This window comes from Puntigrus tetrazona, chromosome 14 (assembly GCF_018831695.1).
Source record: "Puntigrus tetrazona isolate hp1 chromosome 14, ASM1883169v1, whole genome shotgun sequence".
Taxonomy (NCBI): domain Eukaryota; kingdom Metazoa; phylum Chordata; class Actinopteri; order Cypriniformes; family Cyprinidae; genus Puntigrus; species Puntigrus tetrazona.
Window position 1 is genome coordinate 8,534,005 of NC_056712.1, and position 23,142 is coordinate 8,557,146.

Below are 23,142 nucleotides of genomic sequence, written 5' to 3' on the forward strand. Positions count from 1 at the left end.
AATTGAAAACCTTCGCTTGTGCACTGGGGTGCAACGCCAAAATATTGAGAGTGGTTTCATATTTTTCTCTGCTGAATAAAAGCAGCTAATTATTCATTTAGCACGCAGTATATTTATTTAACGGAGAGCCCTGCCCTAGCCGGCAATTTTTAAGGATATGAAATTACATCATTTCCTAGAAAAAATAAATACATTTCCAGGAAGAGGTTTAATGCACAAAATTGAAGCTTTCATAGAGGCACAGACAGTGACAGGACGCCCTCTATTGGATGAGGTTTTTGTGTCACAAAAAAATATTTCAATTAAAATTTTTTAAATCAAAATGCACTTATTTTAATAAACGTTTTATGTCCAAAACCACTGCAGGTTTTGTCACAAAAATCATTTACATAAAAAATACTTTTTTTTTTTTTTCATTCCTTGTTTTAATTAATGTATCATGTCAAAAAAAATTTACAGTAAACTAAATATTATTTATACAATTTTTTTGAAGGTGTTGTGTTACAAACATTATTGTAATTTAAATAATTATTTTAAATCGTATTACATTAAACCTTTTAATAAAGGTTTTGTCCCAAAAATAACTAAAATTACAATAATAATTATGAAAGAAATTCAATTAAGCTTTTGTCTCGCAAAAATAACTGAAAATATTTTTTCCATTATATTTTAATGAAGGTTAGTAAACAACATTATTTACATTACTATTTACTAATGTTTTTTGTCACAAAAAATATTTACATTAAAATAATAATCCAACTCTAAAATCCAACATTACTTCAAATTAATACAGGAAACTGTGCTTTTGGTTCTCATTTAATGGAAGATCCAAATTTACCTGACATTAAAGCATAGTCGTAAAGTATTCTCGTATTTGAACATGAAGGAAATGAAGTTTTGCATAGAGGAGCAGCGGACAGAGAAACAGAGGTAGAGAGGGGCAGAGACTTGCATACTAAGCGTGAGTTCTGGACGGGCAGTCGGTCGGTTCACGATGAAGGTCACACTTCTCTGCGTGTTTCCTCTGAGAGTCACAGCACATCTGTCCTCTCTGTCTTATATGGAAATCATCTATCATGTCATACTTTGATTGGTCCCAGAGGGCCACATGACAGGAAGCACAAAGCGGCCCCAGGGGCATTATAGGAAGCTCTGCAGCGGTCAGACCGTCCCGTCACCAGCGGTTACTCTTGGCAGCTGTGTCCTCGTTCATGATCCGCGGAAGACGGCCGCTCGCGCCTCCCTCCAGGTATCCCGACTTCATGCAGGGCACTTCTGGAAAAAACTTCCTCTTTTTGCTTAAATCTGTCGAGAGAAGAAAGTTCATCAAGTGTTTTTATTTATCCACCATATGTTGAGATGATCAAAAGCAGATCTGCGTCAGTTTGGTTAATGAAAGTGACCCGTGATGGCGAGGATCATCTTGCGTCGCGCTCCAAATGTGTTCACGCCCACTTCCTTCAAATCCTCATCTGAGAGCGTCAGGAACGTTTGGTAATCAATCTAATGGACCAGAGAACATATTCACAGAATATTCACACACTGTGTGTGTGTGTGTGTGTGTAGTTTATATATACTTGTGGGGACTTAAACCTGTATACAAACAGACTCATGGGGACTCCTGTCATAGTGGGGGCAATGTGTGTGTGTCAGTCTATCTATCTATCTATCTATCTATCTATCTATCTGTCTGTCTGTCTGTTTGTCTGTCTGTCTATCATCACTCTTTAGTGAACGTTAATAATAATAATAACAATAATAATAATAATAAATAATTTAGCATCTTTACAAAGAAAACTGAAATATATATAGCAATAATAAAAATAATAGAATTAATCTTTAAAACAATAAGTCCATTAATGTGCATAACAAAATATAAAAAGCATCTATAAAATGTCTATAAAATATTTAAACATCCATTGAAATTAAAATAAAAATTATATATATATATATATATATATATATATATATATATATATATATATATATATATATATATATATATATATATATTATATATTATATAACTTAATTCAAAGGCTAAACAATTTATATAATTCTTATTCATTAGCAGAAATCTATTCTTTTCTATAAAATCAAGTCTCAATAGATGTCAGTAATTGTTGCTTCTCAAATAAAAATACCTTGATTTAAGAATGTTTTTTACAGAATGAGAACACAATAATACTGAATTAAACTAATTCTTTGAAGTGTAAGTGCTCTTTTCACAGACAGAATCACCCAGCAGAATATACAGTTCTTCTCACGGAAATCTAGTTAGTTTGCTACTAACCGGCTCAAACACAGCTCTTTAGATTATTTAAAGATCTGAACTTTGGCAAACCCACTGACTAGTTCAATCTCAAACCTTTAGACATGTCTTTGTTTCCAGGAAGACTAAAATAAACCTGTGCGCTCTGACTCCTAAAAGCGCTCAGAGCCAGATATTCATCAGACAACAGCGGTGTGGGCGTCTGTGGGTGTGCCGTCTGGGACGTGTGTGCGTGTGTGGGTTGTGTATTTACCTCCTGTTGTTGGAAAATATCGATGTACTTCTCCAGACCCAACTGTGCCAGTAACTCAATAAGATCGTCTGCGTGGGAGGGACTGGGAGACCTGCCAATCAAATGTCTGGATGCCCCGTCCTCAGAGCCAGCGAGGTATCCCTCAGCTGCAGGTCAAAGGTTAGAAATGAGAGGCCCGTAATATTTTAATTTCCCAGTAGGTCCTAAATCTTGACGTGTTTCAGCTTAAGTGATTGTTTCACCTTGAAATAAAGCTGCTGGCAGAATTAAATTGTGTAATGAGCAGCTCAACTAATTTAATCGTTACTGCTAATTAAACAAGATATGTCACACCCTCTGCAATTAAAGAGTTTAGAAGCACACTTGCTTGTTCGGGACGCTGACAGACTGTAGGGAGTGAATGAGGATGATGATGGAGGTGGGGATGAAGACAGAGATCCACGTCTTTCTCTCCAGTTTTCAGAGTCGCTGCCGTTCCAACCACGTTCCTTTGAGTTCTGTGAACTCCACGACTAAAACCAGAAAGAAAAACTAAATAACCATCTCTTTCTTACATTTTTATAATCCGAAGAAACTTAATTTTGCCACAAAGAACCTTTCGTGAAACAGAAAAGTTCTTGAGATGTTAAAGGTTCTTTATGCAACCATTTAGATAAAGGGGGTCTTCTATGGCATGCTGAAGCATTTTTATTTTTAAGAGTGTATGTCTCTTTTGCTCACCTAAATTTAATTATTTAACTAAAAATACAGTAAAATATACACTATGAAATTTTGTGAAATGCAGTTAGAGTTGAAAGGTTTACAATCTTAACTACCATTTCTTTTCTTCTGCAAGGACGCTTAAAATGGATCATAAATGACAGTGAAGACATTTACAATGTTACAAAGATTGGTTTTAAATAAATGCTGTTCTTTTGAACTTTCTATTTACATTTTTCTACTTTCTATTAAAAAGCGACAATCTGTTGTTAACACTGATAATAATCAGAAATGTTTCTTGAACATCAAATCAGTGCATTAGAGTGATTTCTGAAGGATCATGTGACATTGAAGACTGGATTAATGATCCTGAAAATTCAGCTTTGATCACAGGAATAAATTATACTTTACAACATATTCACATGGAAAAGTTAGTATTTTTAATTGTAATAATATTTCGCAATATTACTTATTTGCTCTGTATTTCTAATCAAATAAATGCAGCTTTAGTGAGACTTCTTTCAAAAACATTGAAAACGTCTTTATTCCCTTTATTCCTCTCCTGAACACAGTCTGTTTTGATTACACTGAAAAGAGCAGCAAAAAAAAACCATCTGCTTTTGTGTTCCACAGCAGACAGAAAGTCATACAGGTTTGAGTAAATGATGACAAAACGTTCATCTTTGATTGAACCACCCTTTACGAACAGATAAAGCACAACAGAAAGAGAGCCAGACAAACAGATTTCAATAACTTTTCAATTTGAATCCTTCACAGGGCTTCACTTATTCTGAGAAATAATGTGGTTCAAACAGCAGTAACAATCAAAAACAGATTCAATCAGCGCTGCAGTGCGGTGCTAAACCGCTTCCATTGAGCTCTTTAATTGAGAGAGTCTCATTATCCCAGCGGAGAGGAAATGAGGGTGGAAGTGAAGGGAACGGGGATGTGCTGCTCACTGTGTGCTCATACACCTCTGTGATTGGAGTTTAGAGACTTTTCTCCATGATTACACTGCTCTGAATGACAGACGTGTGTGTGTGTGTGTGAGAGAGGGTTGCAATTGTGGCTTATGGGGACACAAATTAGTTTAATGACATGGGTGTGACAGAGGTATTAGTGAAAGTGGTTTATGTAGACACTGCCAATGTCCCCATAATTCAAAAGTCTTAAAAAAAAAAACACAAAATGGTGATTTTAAAAAAAATGGCTGTAAGGGGTAGGTTTAGGTGTAGGACAATAGCACAGTCCTCATAAACTACAAATACCAATGTGTGTGTGTGTGTGTGTTTGTGTGTGTACAGACCCTGTATTCCTCAGATCAAAAATAAATCTTTTCATAAACCCATCACACACTAGTTTCCTCACACAGGTGGGTAATTTTGCAGTCTGTCATTTAGTACAAACACATGCACATAGACACACACACACACACACACACACACACACACACTTGCATTTAATATGTTTACACTCAGGAAATTTGCTGTAGCTCATGTAAACGTAACTTGAATGAACTTCACTCCATTATTGCTACAGCAAGAATAAGATTACTGTTCAAAAGTTTGTGGCCAGTAGGATTTTTAATGTTTTGGAAAGAAGTCTGCCAAACGTTTGTCATTATTTACTCATGTTATTCAAAAAACCTGCATGACACATTTCGCTGCTCTTTTATATGATAGCTGTCAAAAAATTACCAATTACAATTTTCAAAGAAATCTTCTACTCACACAGGAAGCAATTATTTGATTAAAAACACAGCGAAAATTGTGAAATATTATTACTATTTTAAATATTGTCTTTATGTAAATTTATTCCTGTGATATAAACCAGGATTTTCAGGCATGATTACTCAGTAATTCTGTCTTCAGTGTCACATGATCCTTCAGAAAACAGTCTAATATCATGATTTGCTGCTCTTGAAACATTATTATTAATGTTGAAAACAGTTATTTTTTTGTGGAAACTGTAGAAACAGTTTTACTTTTCAGAACTCCTTGATTAATAGAAAGATCAAAATAAGAGCATTTATTGAAAATAGAAAACTGTCCATATTGTCAATTGTAATCAAATTTAAATTGTATTATTAATTTCCATCACAACACAAAATAAATCAAAAACTGTTGTATGTCTTATTCTCTGTCAAAACAGCTTAGTTTTTCTAGTGCTGTCAAACAATACATCACATCCAAAATACATGTTTTCGTTTACAAAGCATATGTATATACGTGTATATTTATTATGTACATATGAATAAAAACACATGCATGTATACATTTAAGAAAAATATGTATATATACGCACATGCAAAAAAATTTAAATATACATATACAAATATTTTTTTAAATTAATACTGTATGTGTGTGTATTTATACATTCACAATAAATATACACAGTACACCTACATATATTATGTGATTTTACTTGGAATGTAATTAATATTTTTCATGAAGAAAATGTGAGTGGTGTGATACTGTTTTGACACACATGCTGAACTTTGATACTGAGTTCTGAAAAGCCAGATTAGCCTGTATAAAAACAAAAGATTATAATATTTCCTCATTTAGAAAGCTAAAAGTAAAATCCTTGTTCTGTCATAACGTGGCATAAAGTGACTTTCCAGATCCTTCACCCTCTCTGATCCGCTCTGGTTGAATGAGCTAAATATTGCAGGCTCTTTAACCAAGTGCTTATCCCCCTAAGTCAGTTTAGATGAATGCGGCTGCTAAATGCATAAATGTGCATTAAATATTGACGTGTGTACCTGCTGGTTGTGGTAGGGTCTGTAGCAGCGGCGGCTCACGGCTCTCAGCTCTTTCACAGCGTCAGTGGGCATTGATTTGGAGAAGCCCAAGCCGCTCCAGGTGTCTGTAGGGGTTCGAACCTCCGTCACCACGGGCTTCTGCTGCATGGCTATCACACACAAGCAGGTTTTCACAGATTAAATCACAGGCATTATGAAACCCACACAAAAAAACTGTGAATGCCTGGAAACATTACACGCTCAGAACCACATCCAGATTTACACTGGCATATAACAGCAGCTCTAATTAAAGTGTATGTGTGTGTGTGTGCACGTGTGTGTGTGTGTGTGTGTGTGTGTGTGTGTGTGTGTGTGCGCTCACGTGTGTGTGTGTGCGTGTATCCCCCTGCATTATTAAACACCTGCCACCTAATTAAGCAACTTAATCAAAAGCAGTCATGCAGAAGAATGTGCTGCTACCTTTCCACATCTCTCTCTCTCTCTCTCTCTCTCTCTCTCTCTCTCTCTGTGTGTGTGTGTGTGTGTTTGACTGAAGTGGTTTAAATGGGAGTTTATTTAAAAGTCAATGTATCAGTATCTGGAGTGTGTAGCAGCGTTGTCATTACCTAAAAGTAAAATTTAAAACTAAGACCATTAAAATAAGCCATTAAAATGTAAATAAAATAAACATTTCATTTCAAATTGGCAAAGCGTCATTTCTCTTTTTTTTGCTGAACTGAAAGTGCTTAAATAAATAAAAGTAAAAATGAATAAGAAATAGAAATACATTATAAAATAATATCAAAATACAAATTAATGCCCGTTCTTGTTTCTTTTTTTTTTTTAAGTACACTTATGATGTATATATGCTTTACAAATATAAATAATATTTGTATATATTTTAATATACAGTGATATACATTTTAACAGCATTATATAGTAATACAAATAATTGTACATAATATTTGTAAATAGTTTTATGTATGTACAATTATATTATTTTCAAATATTTTTTCACACACACACACACATATTTTTAAACGGAATTACTATTTCTGTTTTTCTACTTCAAATCACATGTTTAATTGTTATATAAATACGTTTATTTGTTGTTGCTTAGTCAAGTCTTGATGAAATTTACTAGTGATTTCTAAGTGGTTTATTTATAGTGTAATAGCTTTAGTAGAATTAAAGTACAAACATTTTTTGTATCTCAGTTAACAAGAAGTGCAGAAGATATGAATGTAGTGGAAACTGTCAGATGTCAGGTTTCTCTGTGTGTTTTTGTGTGTGTGTGACTGTTCATCTGTCTGCATATTCAGTGGGTGGAGTGGCTGCACGCCATTATAAATCTGGCAGCGTGTTACTCTGAAATGGGTCCCTCTATCACCCTCTCTGGCACTGCGTAACGCTTAAATGGCTCCCCTATATCACCTCTCTGGCACACTCCAGCTCTTTAATCCATTTTGAGCTTTATACAGCATGATGAATGCCAAATAGATGGAGCCTGCGGCGGCACGAGTCCATCTAGCCACGGCCCACAATGACAATCCCGACTTAAATCATTCAACTTTAAGGCTTTTCATGGCCACATCTGATCACACAAAGATAATACTTTGATGTGAGACACTGAAAAATATGCAGAAAATCAGTCTGTAATTTGTGGAGCTGATTTTGATCGGTAAAACTCTGGAGTAAATATAAAAGTTGCGTTTGTTATTTATAATATAATATAATGTATAATACAAATGTCTTTTAACTCTGATGTTTGCTGAATGTTTTGTCTTGAAGTCCTGAATTAAAAACATCCTCATCTTCTTTTTATAATACATAATAAATGCACCTGTAATGTATAAATACTTTTCAAGTAAAATCAATATTTTCATATAATTCTATATATGAAATTGAATATTTGCTATTTCAAAACAGTATATTATATTCATTATATATATATATATATATATATATATATATATATATATATATATATATATATATAAAATACAAAAATGTGAAAATTGTACTAATTTAAAAATAAAAAAATAATACATCAAATTATAATAAAGACAAAAACATAAAACATATTCTAATTCAATAAAACACAATTTTATATATTAATATTTTATATATAATATATACTTATTTAAATTAACACATTCTTATGAAACACAATTTTATATATTACTAGCTTACTTAGTAGTAGCAGTATTAATAAAAAAGTGTTAAATATCATAAAATAAAAGCACACTGCAAAAACCTCAACTGCTTCCTTATTTCTATGATATATTCTATTTAATATGTATTTTATTATGCTATATTATATTATATATGATATATCAAGTTATCAATCTTCTTACAAAATGTCCTACAACAAAAACACACAAACCTTGAGTTGCCAGAAGCTTCTTTCTCTCGTATTCACGATCCTGTTAAAATAAACGTCAAACATAGACATAAAAAAATTCTGGAAAAATGATTCATACAGTTTATTCAATACATTTACAGCAAGCAGTTTTGTTTTGATTTTAAAAATGAAAAAAAAGTGCTTTGCCTCATTATTATTGTCCACAGATGGGAATATTCTCAGACTACAGCGTCTGTCTCTGTTCAGATAAACACCATCCACCTCCACTCTCCCTGACCTGAAACACACACACACACACACACACACACAGAGAGCTTCATTCAGTGCTGTAAATCATATTCTGGACCAGAATCCAGAGCATGGTCTGACTGTCTGTTCAGGAGAAAGGTTTGTACCTCTCCGGCGTGAACGGTGGGTTTGGCTCTCTCAAGGCCTCTGATTGGCTGCCTCTCCTCGAGACAGTTGGCTTGACAACGACCTCTCTGACCTCTGTGACCTCTGCATGTGGCGAGACGCAGGCCTCCATCTCTGATTGTGTCGGCTGATCCTCAGCCTCTGGAATCTGATCAAAGTTTATTGTTTACAGTCAACAGGTTTTAAGCAGTTTTTTTGGTATTTCAAATTATTTATAATTCTCTTTACTTTAATACAATTGATATTAATAATAATGATAAAAAAAATAATAATAATAACAATAATATTTAATACTAATTTTAAGTATGATTTAAATCAGCATAATAATTAAAAGCAGCAAATGTATGCATGCTTTACAAATTTAATATTTTATTTAATATATTTCCGAGTGCTGTCAAATGAATAATAACATCCAAAATAAATATTTTTTAAATAATATATAAATGTGTACTGTGTATATTTATAATGTATAAACAAACACAACCACATACATGTGTATATGGAAGTAAAATATGCTATGTTTATAGATTAAATATATTTACATATAATATAAAAACATTAATATAAATGTATATGCATGTAAATATTTTCAATACATACTGTATGTGTGTAATGTATTATTTTACCTAACATTATTTAAATAAAAACTTTTATTTTGAATGTAATTAATCACAATTAATCACTTGACAGCACTATTTTCACACTAAAATTATTATAATAAATATTTAGTAATTTAGTAAATTTAAAATTCCATATAATATATAACAATTTCATAATTTTATATACGTTCTTATTATTATATATGTGTTTTATTTCATTTTATTTTATTTTAATTATGGAGTCAAACACTTTGTAGATATACATATAGTACACTAGTATGCACATCATGAATAACGTGGTCATCCAAACCTTTTCTAATTTAGATTCAACTCCTTTGATTCCTATCCGTTTATCTTCTAATGAAATAGCCAATCCGGGAGAGGCAAGGGGCGGGGCTTTCCAGAGAGAGAGCCAATTGTGGCATCAGGAGCGGACACAGCACCTGAAGATTGAAACGTACAAAAACATTACATTCATTTAGCAAAACAAACAAGCATGAGTGAAACTAAATAGGATGAAGTGTACACACACACACACACACACACACCTGTCTCAGTGAGGCGCAGCTGCTGCAGAAGAACATTGATCCAGTAGCTTGTGATTCCATTATTGGCCACCAGAGGGTCCGCCGGGGTCTTGGTCACCTCAGACACATTCTTGGTTGTCATGGAAACCTCAGTGGAGTCCAGGCCCAGCAGCAGACGTCTGGCCTCATAAAGGCTAACGATGTTCCTCTCCAAACCTTTAACGACCACCGACTGGAAGCAGACACTTTCAAGAGTTACCATTTTACGTTAAAAACAAAAACAAGAACAATGTAACAAAAGAGAATATTATATGTGATCTTCTTAAAGAGTTAACATCTCATACAAAAAAGGACAATAAAATAAAACGATATGTGATGCCAAAAAAAAAATTACATATGATGAGCAAAAAAGAAAATCTACCAAAATATGGTTTTTACAAAAAGACAGGAACAAATTTTACCTTATGTTGTAAAAAGGTAACAACACTAAATATATTATTAAAAAAGATCTTTAATACAAAATAACACATCAAAAGTCAAAATAACACACTTTTGGGCTTTTACACGCAAGTTTTGTAATTTTTTTCTTTGTTTTAATCGATGAGTAACATTTTCATCACTGTAGAATGTTTCATTTACACCAGCATTAAAATCTAAAGAGTATATATCATTTGTTTAATAATATTACATTAATAAAATATTACATCATATTTGAATATTGCTTTGTATTTGTATATGAGTTATAATTATATTATTTAATTTTTCATACAAAAATTTTTAATATTTTAGATAGTACACATTTAGAATGTTTATTATTTTTAACAATAATACTTTTTATTCAATTATTATATTTTAGAGTGTTGTTTTTATAATTATAGTGTGAAATATCGCGTGAAATAAAGTACCGGGGAAAAGAAAGCATTGGCACTGAACCTTGATCAAAACACTGATTCACTCACAAATAAATACTGAAATGTAGGCTGTGCAATAAGAGTAAGTTTAAAAACCGCTTCATCATACCCACATAGTGTTTAGTGCATCATAACTCATAGAACAGTATGAATTATAAGCAATGCATGGCTTTTGTCTAATATGACCCATAACCTCATGCTCTTTGAAGCAGAAAGTGAACTGATGAAACGTGGAGCGAACGAATGCAGTGAGTTAACAGACGTCAGTGTGAACAGCCCTAAAGACGACGAACGCCGTAACGAGTAATGTACAGTAAGTCTATGATTTGTATGCGTGCCTGTTTTGGTGACAGGTGCATTGTGGGAGCTGTGCTGCGGTACCTTCGCTGTCTGCTTGACCTTGGGTTTGATGCTGATGAAAACACCCAGATTCTGCATCATCTGAGCGAGTTTCCGAGGGTCAGACTCTCCCTCGTCCTTCAAATCAAACATCAGGCAGACGGGCAGACAGTCCTGAACGAGAAAGCAGCACGAGATCAGCACATGGATATAGTCTCATCCAGATGTGTCTCGTTCATTCACCTCAGAGGAATGGACTTCATGACAAATGTCTATTGTTATTGTATACGAAGCATCATGTATGTCGTAATCCTGATTGTGTGTGTTCTATTTTTACATTAAATTACATTTTCTAACGCAATTACTTTTTACAGGGGCACACTGTACATGTTGTCTGAGGCCACGTTTTCACACACCATTAGACATGAATAAACGCTAATGAGTCATTTTGTTTCATCTGCTACTGTTCGAAATGTTATTGCATTGAAAATAATATAACTGATGAATATGAAAAAAGCACTTTGGGAAAAATTGCCTGTTAATTATTACATACGTAATAGTTCAGTTTCAGCATTACTTATTTACTATTATATTACATATGAAAATTTTGTTTGCAAAAACAGATAACTTTCATTTTCAAAAATCTTGGGTTTTTTTTAATGATGTCATAATTTTTTTTATTGTGTTTTAGCTGTATTTAAAAATTTACGTACTTTTTTTAAACAACTGAAATTTGTTGAAAAACATGATTATTGAATAACAAAGGTAAGCACTCTTCATATATTTACACACACGCTCATATATTATTTTTTCATTATTTTAGCTTTAGTAATGTTAGTACTTAAACTAGTTACAATAAGGTTTATTAGTTAGCATTGTTTAACAACACTATTAAACATAAACTAAGATTAAACAATACTATTCAGCTTTTATTAGTCTTAGCATTTATTAATGCATTATTAAAATCACAAGCTGTGTTAACATCGGTTAATGCACTTTGAATTAACATGAATGAGTAACTATCACAAGTTCATGCTAGCTAATAGATTAATAATGTATACAATATAAAATAACAAATTACATTGTAAAATGTTACCGTTAAACTAAATGAAAAATATCAATTGTTCCTTTGGCAACAACCTTTTTTGCTTTGTTTTTACCATTAATTTCAGTTTACCTTTATTTTAATGTGAATGTCCCCAAAATGTCTGCAGCTTAAGATTTAGTAAGTTAAAGTTTATTTGATATAAATGATCTTTTTTTATTATATTCTAATCTAAACCATTTTTAATCATTCTAGTTTAGGTTTATGATAACAACACTGGACCAACCCAAATCCTAAAAAAACATTTTGCATTAATAGATAAGTCTTTTAAGGTTTTACTATTATTACAGTTATTTGACAAAGTAACATTTCTAATTTTTCATTTAGTTTAGATACTGTGCACCAGTGTGTACTCACTACATACACATCTAGTTACTATGTAAGCGCACAAGTAATAGGGACACGATATAAAGTGGGACCCACGGGGGGTTTGTACCATGAGCTGCTGGCGAGCAACACACACTCCGTCGGCCGTGCCCTGGATCAGCAGCGAGGGTGTGTGCTGCGGAGCGCTGAGGTCAGGCAGGATGATCTGTGTGTGCGTCTGATGCATGACGGTCAGGAAGTTGGCTCCGTTCTGACCCAACAGGAAGAGGTGCTGCTGCGAGGTCACGTCCAGCTGTGTGCTCACCATCACCCCCGTGACCCCGGCCAGGGCCTCGGAGCCCAGCAGCAGCTCCATCAGCACGCAGGTGGCCTTCTGCGGAGGTCAAAGGTCAGTTACTGACGCCGCGTGCGGTGGGGGCTGTGTGTCGTGAGGGCGAGCATCACCTTGACGGCCGCGGCGTTCCCCTGCGTTCCTCTCACGCTGCAGGTGCTGCTGTAGAGTTTGGGCTGCGTCCTGAAGCTGACGCTCACTCCGAACGCCTGAGCCACGTGCTGAATCACCGGAGAGCCCGTGTCACACACCACACCCCCCACAAGGGTCACCGGAAGGTCAAAGGTCAGAACCAGCGGCTGCAGGTCCTGCAAATCAGAGTCAAGTGCACATACCCGTAAAACATATATTTGAACCCAAACCTATGAATTTTTAATATAAATGTCATGTATTTAAATATAATGAATATTTATTAAAATGACTGATTAGATTTATTTAAAATCTGTTTCGATTTTCATCACTATAGTTGAAGGCATAACATTTTGTCATAAAATATCCAAAAACCACTTGAACAGTGTTGTATATTTTACACAGTTGTGTACTTACGCTATCTCAGAGGTTTTCTAGGATTTGTTTATTTAAAAAAATTCCAGATTTAAATTAAGACCCCTCCCTGGTCATCGTCGCCTATCAATGCATCAATATCCGTGCTATCCTTGGTTTCTGCCTATGAATACTATGGCAACACATGTGGACAAATGCGCAAGTGGTAGTTATTTACTGCAAATTATGGAAAATCCTAATGAGACTCCACTCTCGCATGTGTTTTGATAAGACAGGTGAGCAAATATATATATTATTTATTGTGCGAGTAATAGTCATGTACAGGCGATTAGGTGATTAAAAAGATATAAATAACATTTACATTTAGTCATTTAGCAGACGCTTTTATCCAAAGCGACGTACAAATGAGGTAGGCAATAGAAGCAATTAATGTCAACAAAAGGGCAGTAGTGCATAAGTGCTCTGAGTGGGGTCTTGGCTTACCTAACGCAGACATGAGGCTTTTTTTTTTTTTTTTTTTATATAACAAGAAAAGGATAGGAAAGAGCAGGAGAAGAAGAAAGTGCTATTGATGTTGGGTCAAGTGCTTTTGCTTCCGTGAGAATGATTTGTGAATCTTCCAATGTTTCATGCTCCAACGGCTACTATGAAGTACTTAACTGGGTAATTACTCTGTATTACGAAACCTTAAAAACAAAGTGTTACTAAAAGTTACAAATGCATTTAGGAATATGTATTAACACACACCAGTTAAAATGCCAAAAAAAGAGACCGAGATAAATAATTTCAAAATCTTTCTACCTTTAATGTAAAGTATATAACTATACAACTCCAGTAAAAAAACACACTGAAATCTTTTAAAAGTGCACATCCTTAAAGCAATATTTTGTTGAAGCAACTTTTGATTTAATTAACACACATTATTAGCACATCTGGACTTAGCAATAATATTACATATGTTATAAGATTATATAAATATTAATCACTAAATATCATTACATAAAGGAATTCAAAGTAAAAAAAAGTTACTAGAAACTAAATAAAATATATACAAATATCTTGTTGGCTGCAAAGGCAGCATTTCTCTTTATTAAGTTGAAGTCATAAATAACTAAAAAAGTAAAAAAGAAAAAGCTAAATTAAAAAAAAAAACTAGATATTATTAAGGACATATTCATATTTAAATACGATGAATACTAATGAGGAGTTACTGACCCGGATCTGTCTCCTGGCAGACTCCACCCCCTGAACCGGCCCAGCGATTGACACCTGCAGGTATTTAATTACTTACATACAGTTTCACATAAAACTCATGGAGTGTGTATTGTGTACAGCAGTGTGCCACAACTGTGAGGGACGTGAGTACCTGGTTACTCTTTTCTCCCGCGCTGTTGTTTCGGTTGGAATCAGGGAAGTGAATGTGACAGGAAGTGTCCTCCATGACCTTCTTAATGTTTCCGCCTCCTTTCCCAATCACATGAGAGTGCTCTGTATGCGTGACGTCCATCTTCAGTGTGACTTTATTCACCTGTGCATAGGTGGGCTGCGATGAGATCTCCACAGGGCAGATGAACAGAGAAATCAAAGGAGCTCACCTTAGTCTCTAGGAGCTCCAAAATCTTGCGCTTGGCCTCCAGAACGTTTGCTCTCTTCCCCTCCACTTTCACATGAGGATCTGAACACAAATACACAAATCAACACAATACATTTTATTTCCATAACACCAAACTATTCACTATAAAACAGTTGGACCGGGATCATAAAAGAGGCCTTCATTTTAGTTAGAAGTAAAGAAAAGGTGAAAAATAGTCATCACATTTCAAAATGTTCTGAAAATCATTTTTCCTTTGATGTTAATGTGAATGATTTATTTGTGCTTAAGCCATTTGTGGAGAAGCAGATAAGATTTTTGTAGCTATTATTGAAGATGCAACCAACTGAAATGAAATAAACAATCAAAATACATTTTAAAATCAAAGTTGTTTATTATTACTATTATTAGTTCATGTAATTATAACGCTGTACCAAACCATACCCCCCCCCAAAAACATAACATGAATGAAATCAAAATGTACATTCATACATAATTTTGTGAATAATTTCTTCAGTTGGTGTTGTCATATTTATCTCTCCTGTTTTTATAATGAACTAATGCTAAAACCTTTTCATTAAAAAATATTTAATTGTTAACTGAAAACAATTTTATTAGAGTTAGTTGGCAAAGCAACACTTACATTTTTCTTTTTTAAATTAGATTTTCTCCAAATAAATATTGAGGAAAAACTACATGAAAAAAAAAATTAAAACACAACAAATAAATAATTAATAGGATTTTTCTTTCTTAATATGCCTCTTTAAGTGATTTTAGTACTTTAAACTTAAACTAAACTAAAATGAGAAACGTTGACTTAGTACCTAACTAAAATTAGATCTTATTTCACATGGTTTCTTTTATTTTAATTAACATAAATGTTATATTTAGTTTAAAACAACTGACCTAAATCCTAAGAGAGAACATTTTGCATTTATAGTAAAAAATAAATAAATACAAATTTACAAGAAGAGCAGTAATTTTTCTAAATATTCCCTCAAAACAATATTAGTCTCAATACATCCCCAAAGGAAGTTTTTTCATGTTTTATCTTATCGGACAATTATGTCCCTGAACTGAATCTTGTTTGTGCACTATTTTTGTGCTTTAACCCGTACGACTTTCTCTTAAACCTCATCTCATATTCAGACTTGCAGCATAAAAATGCATTGTGTCAGGTCAGGCATCAACAATGGCAAAGCAACTGCATATCACCAGGCAACAAGAATACAGTGCATGGGTCATTCTGACTAGTTTTATGACACCTTTACGGTGCTTTGGAACTTTTTGGTCATTGTATGTAAAACAGCAGCATGAACATTCAACTAAATGGACCATGAGAGTGAGTAAATGATGACAGCGCTCACCTTTCTTTGATTTGGCACCGATCTTCAGCTTGGATGGCCATTTTACCTGAGTGTGTGTTTCTCTCATCACCTGAGACAATGAGTGCGTGAGGAAGAGAAACTCCAGTTCAATAGATAGTCAATTTGCATCCTCACATCCTCCATTCAACAGAGACAATGACTCATTAGCATCTCAAAGCTCCTAGTTTTGCCTTCATAACAGCAAATCTGTTCCGTGCGTTTGGGACAAAATCACTTCAGTGACTTTTTTTCTTTCTCCTTAATTAACAAAAGACCAGAAAACCACAAAAGAAAAAAACAAGTATGTGATCTTTATACTGAGACGCCAGAGGATCTCAACAAACACATGCACGTGTTTGTTGATGTCTGCAGATGGCAGCGGCTTTGACGTGATTATGAAAATGATAACAATTAAATAATAACCATAATTAAATCTATAAAAAACATTTTCATTAATTGAAATAAAACATACAAAAACTGAGATAAAATGTATAAAACATATTTGACTCCAAAGCAACATTTTTAAATTGTCGAACCTGAGTACTAAAATAACAAAAGAAATCTAAATTCAAATCAAATTCAAATAATCTAAAATTCTAAATTCAAAATTCAAATCTAAAACTAATACTAAAAATACACACAATTTAGAATATTAACAAACAATATAATATTGGTGACATTAACACCGGTTTATATTAGATGTGTTAAATTAGATTCAAACGCTTTTGGTTACTTACTTTCTGGAAGAACTCCTCGCCTGACAGCCCTGAACCTTCAGCAGGAGCTAAAGACACAGAAAGAAAGATTGATGCACCATATTTTATAGTAAAACATTCAGAAGATATATTTTTTATTTTCATGTTTTATTTGAATAATAAATGTAATGCATTACGCGATACAAAATAAACATTTATATATGTTTTATAGTTTCAAAATATTTGCATTTATAAATATTTTGTTGATATTGTGCATCTATATAGTCTGTTTATAAAGTATACTATATACAGACAAATAAATATACATTTACAGACACATACATAAATACACACAAAATAGGTTTTACCAACAATGTAAATGGTGCATAAATAAGCAAATAAACAGCTGTATGCATAGTTTTCAGTGGTTAACGGTTATATTGCATGTTTTGCATTCATAATAGTATGACAATGTAGACAATATATAGGCAATACATTATTTTCGGCCTCCATTAGGAAAACAGCTTATAAATCATAAAGAATTACGTTTTTGAAAATCAAAAAAAGCTGAACATTTTGTGTAAGGGGTGAGATTTATGCCTAGCATTCGGTAAAGGGATAGAAAATACAGTTTGTACAGTTTGAAAACCATTATGCCTGTGTGTGTGTGTGTGTGTGTGTGTGTGTGCGTGCGTGAGGGGGTGGTAAAGTTAAACACATTTGCCCCAGAGTGACATTTACAGGGTTAGGGTGAACATCCCTCCTTTCATTAACTGCTCCTCATCGCTACGGGTTACACGGCTCTGCAAGCAAGAATGACTGAACAACCAGCGTGTGAGTGAGTGTGTGTGAGTGTGTGTGTGTGTGTGAGTGTGTGTGCGCGCATGTAAAAGAAAAGCCCCCAAAGCTGCTTCTGAGAAACAGTGTCAAACAGCAAAGTTATGTTAGAGCAAGCGATGCTGACGCAAAACTAATTCACCTCCCTGTGAAAGAAGCTGAATCAAGAAACACAAACGATTCCTCAATTCATGTGTGTGTGTGTGTGTGTGTGTGTGTGTGTGTGTATGAGGAGAGCTGTGCTTGCTAAGTAATCAGAGGCACCTTTTAAAAAAAAAACAAATGTTTCTAATTCTAAGGAAGCTCATCTTAAAGTTAAGACTGAAGAACTTTGAACTTCTCTACCAGATCAACGCAAAAACATTTGCTTCGACAAGCTCAATCCGTCACTCGCTCTCATCTCCGAGGGATTTGAATGTCATCTCCAAGCTCGTGTTGATGAATCGCAGGCGCTTAAACTCGACTCGACTCCAGAATCTTCCTGGACAGCTCCCGATAACAGACCATTAAACCTGTTCATCACGGCAGAACCGCCACACAAACGGGCGACATCCATCTAACGCTCCCTAACATCGCGTCAGAAGGACATTTAGCTGGAAATCCGCGACAGGTGGATTTCTAAACGGGTTTCATTTGCATGCACAGACTAATGAAGCTTCTGGAATAATTCTACAGAAAAGCGTGACAGATTGCGGCCATCGATCAAACACTCACCGTACAGCATGAGCTCCAGCTTCTTCCGGTCGATCCGGAATCTCTCCTCCACACACTCCGGGTCTGAAGGCTCCTGGTCCTGAAGTTCAGATCCTTCATCCTCTTCGTCCTCGTCATCCTCCTCTTTCTTCTTGTTGTTGTTCTGGTTTTGCGGGGTCTGGTTGGGGTCCAGCTGAGGTCCGTCGCAGGACTCTGCTTCAGGAGGCTCAGGAAGGGAGCTGCATGTCTCTGGGGCCGCCATAGTGAGAGTGTGTGTGTGTATGTGTGTGTGTCCGTCAGTGCGACCAAGGAAACAAGTAAAAGAGGGGCCCTGAGACACACACACACCTCAGAACAGAGCAATACAGCACATCACACCCCTCTAACAGATCACATGACCACAGGACAATCTCAGTGAGACAAAGCTGAGAACTTTTGTGTCCTTGTTGTTTCCAGCTAACACCCAGCTAACAGAGAACGTTCTCTTAAAGTTCTGAAAAGTAACATTAATAAAACGTTCGCTCAGTGTTATCTGGTCTTTATTCATGTCAGCATAAAAACACACAGGGTTCATTAACTTAATGTTCCTATAATGTGTACGATCAAATGGAATATTTCCCTAACATGCATATAATTAATAGTTTTTAAAACATTTATGCCTGATTTCAGACAAGTTTTAACTGAAAGACACTGACGTATCTTAGAATTTGTCACAGCCATTGTATCAAGATTCAAACCAGCATATATTGTTTCTCTAAAAGCATTTTAAAAAAGTCTTGGTAAAACTGTAGTGTAAGGATCATTTCTTACTATTAACTAGCTGCTTGTTAGCGTTGCTATTATAAAAAGGATAGTTCACTCAAACGTGAAAAATCTGTCATTAATTACTCACCCTCGTGTCGTTCCAAACCCGTAAGACCTTTGTTCATCTACAGAACACAAATGAAAATATTTTTGATGAAATACGAGAGCTTTCTGACCCTGCAAAGACACAAGTGGAACTACTATGGTCAAGATACAGAAATGTTGTGAGGACTCTGATAAACTAGTCTGTGTCACATCAGTGGTTCATCTGTAATCTTATAAAGCAATGAGAATAACTTTGTTGCACAAAAAAAAATGTCTTCTCTTAGCCAGCTGCCTTTCATGATATAATCACAACTAGTACTCATAAAATACATCTTCTTCATGACCTTATTCTACATCCCTAAGCCTAAACTTCACAACCACCCTACTAACTATTAATAGGCAGCAAATCAGGAGTTGAGATTATTAGGCAAAAGTCATAGTTAATGGTTTGTTAATTGAAATAAAGCGTGACCAACTTCTCCGGTGTATGAAATGTTTTTCCTAAATGTCTACATGTAAAAAAATAACCTCAACCTCATCACATTTGAACAGTGCCTCCTTTCTGTGCTTTCAAACGTTTGTCTATTAAAAAAAAAAGCGGTTTTAATTGTAGCAAGCAGAACAAATAGAAACAATACAAAGATTTCAGACTCGGTGTGCAAGACCTTAAATCTGAAACCAGGCCTTAAAACACTAGACGTTTTGAATAACGCTCCTTGTTTCTTTATATGAAACCAATCGTTTCAGAGTGCTCAGAAAATGTTCAAAAGTAATGTGTCTACGGTGCTCGCAGAAGGACAATGTGGAGCGCTCCCTTAATGTTTCAAAAACATTTTAAACATTTTAAAAGTACTTAATGGGACGTTAGCAAAACATATTTTTGTTAGCAGGAAGTCTGCGCAATAAATAATAACTAAATAAGTAAACTTTCGATTGCAAATCTGTGTTTTGAGCCAAAAAAGAGATTCTCCTGAACCTCTAGAAAAAAAATCTGAATATCTGAAAAAGGTGTAGGAGAGGCATCTGAGACATTAAAGTCATTTTGTTGTTGAGAAACATTCTTTTACAACAAAAAAACCCCTATTGGACTATCCCCGGACGAAAAAAACAAGTTCATAAGACATTCAAGCTCTATAAACCAACAAGCATCAAACTTTCCCCATCACTTCTGATTCGTACAGAATTTCTTGCATGGATTATTTCCAGATTGAAAATAACTCTAATGGGAATGGTGCAAACATTCTTTCAAGATGGACTGTAGGAATGTGTGCTTTATTCATTCCCGTAAGTGCTGTGGCCTTCATAAAGCCGTCTCCTCCTCCTGTTTCAGACTCCTGGTTCAGGGGGAGGGGAGCGAGTCGGGAACAATACTGGCCAGAGACCCTCCGTTAACAACCAGCACCAGCGCCGCTGCAGGGGCCTGCTGCCTAGCAACGCGTTTGTTTACGGACAAGCAGGGAGATAAAAGATGAAAGTCATGAACTAAAGAACACTGTAAAGAAACATCGGAGAAACGTAGCATCCCATCACTTGCTCGGGGTCGAGGGTCCAAACAGCTGATGAAAACATCTCAGTAATCCACATCACTCCGGTCCATTAGTTTACATCTGGAGAAGGAAAAGCCGCATGCTCATAAGGAATATAAATCTAGTTTGAGATGTTTTCATTTTCATTACTATCGCATCAAGGCTACAAGTCCATAATCCATAATAAAACTTCCTCAAGTAACAAAGTCGATCCCCTTTTGTCCTCTCAAAATCTGTTTTGTTTCTCGTTTCTGATCTGTGCATATTTCTCTACTGATTCAAATAAGACGGGGTCGTTACTGGAGTGGAAAGTTATTATGGATTATATATTTATTTAAGCTGAAATGGCTTTTTTTTCAATTCACAAGAAATGAAGTGATGAACTGGTGTTGATTACTTGTGCATCGTTGTGATGTTTGGACTCTCATTCTGACGGCACCCATTCACTTGCTAAATCTATGAAAAAAACATTTCTATCTTAACAGCTTGAAGGTGAATACATTTTCAATACTATTTTTTTTTTTTTTTATTTAGTTCTTTCAAATAAATCCTCTCATTTGGTTATACAACTGAACTCAATGCACACACTGAGCAAGGTGAATGAGACGAGGAAAACAAAGTTGAATTTTTGTGGTCAGACAAACTTCTAATAAAACATTTTAATGTTGCTTGACATTTGCCTGTCCTTCAAACTCAATCTTTCTGCTCAAGAACCAAATCACATGAGAGCTACATAACCTTCCTTTTTAAACTTTTTAAAGCATGTCTAAGCCACCATTCTGCATTTGCCTTGAGAAACGCTTTTATTTTTATCAATGTTTTTTGTAACTGATAGACCCCAGATAATAACTACAATCTGCATTGTGAATCGTGCATGATCTAATGATTTGACATATGTAAATGAGGACCGAGATTTTTTTAAAAATATATGTTGTTGGAGGAAAATAACCTGTCAATTGCATTTAACCATGACCATACCTCAACCCTTAAATCATAGATGATGATGATGATGATTGGTTAAACATTTTGTGAGCTCAGTAACATCTGACTGGCTGATAACAATGAACATGCCTCTGCGAAACCATTCTTTTAGGTTATAATTAGTATAATTACATAATTGGAGCTTTGGATTACAACATGTATTAACATTAATCATGTATTACCTTAACTTTAATCTGGTAAAGTGGTGACAGACATCCATTAGAAGCCTCACCTGAGATCAGAGGATGCAAGTTAGATGTTGATTCCAGCCAGCAACGTTTCTAGAGAAACACATCACCACTGTACAGCGAAAACAACTTCAAAGCCACCCAATGACACGTGCCCAACACCAATTCAACTTACTATTATAACCTAGCAGGAACATTTTCTTTCTGAAACTGTACAACTAATGGGAGCTACTGTAACGTTACCTGAGACCGAAGGCCGTCTTGGACCAGCAGCAAACTAGCACGATTCAAACAAAGCTGCAAAGCAAGGTTGTTTGATACGAGGAGCAGGTTATTATTATATGACTGATGAATTAGGAACAGAGTGCAGTCAAAAATGACTGTTATTTTAGCGTCAGCGCGAGGAACCATAACGTTCGTTTTATTCTAAGAGCGCGCCACAGTTACGTTATTTGCCGCTTAAATTTTCGCGCTCTTAAAAGGCAGGCGGATTCTGATTGGGTCTCAATTTTTCAGCCTGGCATAATCGCTATGAAAGTGTATATCCGAATATAACATTACAGTTGTGTGAGTTTTACTATTGTCGCGGAATTATAATAATTATCAAACTTCACAGTTACCATTATAATTATGACTTTGTTGTAAACAGATATTTTTTCACCGGGAAATCACGTTAAGAAACGGGATTGTTTCAGCTCACCAAAAAAAGAAAAATCTCACAATATCGAAAGCTTCTGCTGCCACCGTGTGTTTGAACAAATTAACTACAACATTATTATTACATTACTAACGTGTTATGAAATGCATTGTAAAAACCAACAAATAAAGTCCTTTCCCAATATGCTCTCAAGAAGTCTTCTTACATGAGTAACTCGCATTAATAATCTCTCTGGAGATTTCAGAGTAAAACACAATATGAATGCAATTAAACTCGTAAAAACACTTAGGAGATGAGGAAATGTGTAACCATAGAAACACCAAGACATTGAAGAACATCTCACACACACACACACAAACACACACAGA

At 34.8% G+C, this 23,142-nt stretch overlaps 1 protein-coding gene across 1 annotated transcript; it reads right to left on the bottom strand.

Moving 5' to 3' along the window:
• Nucleotides 1-710: 710 nt before the first annotated feature.
• Nucleotides 711-18,834, bottom strand: bicc2 (bicaudal C homolog 2). Its single transcript, XM_043256797.1, is given in 20 exon segments — nt 711-1,305; nt 1,404-1,503; nt 2,526-2,671; nt 2,893-3,037; nt 5,989-6,137; nt 8,354-8,393; nt 8,519-8,609; nt 8,728-8,894; nt 9,656-9,726; nt 9,729-9,788; nt 9,894-10,104; nt 11,165-11,296; nt 12,664-12,927; nt 12,999-13,193; nt 14,605-14,658; nt 14,756-14,917; nt 14,985-15,064; nt 16,348-16,417; nt 17,085-17,131; nt 18,594-18,834. Coding segments are annotated over 20 exon segments (2,556 nt in total). The 3' UTR covers nt 711-1,174.
• Nucleotides 18,835-23,142: the final 4,308 nt, after the last annotated feature.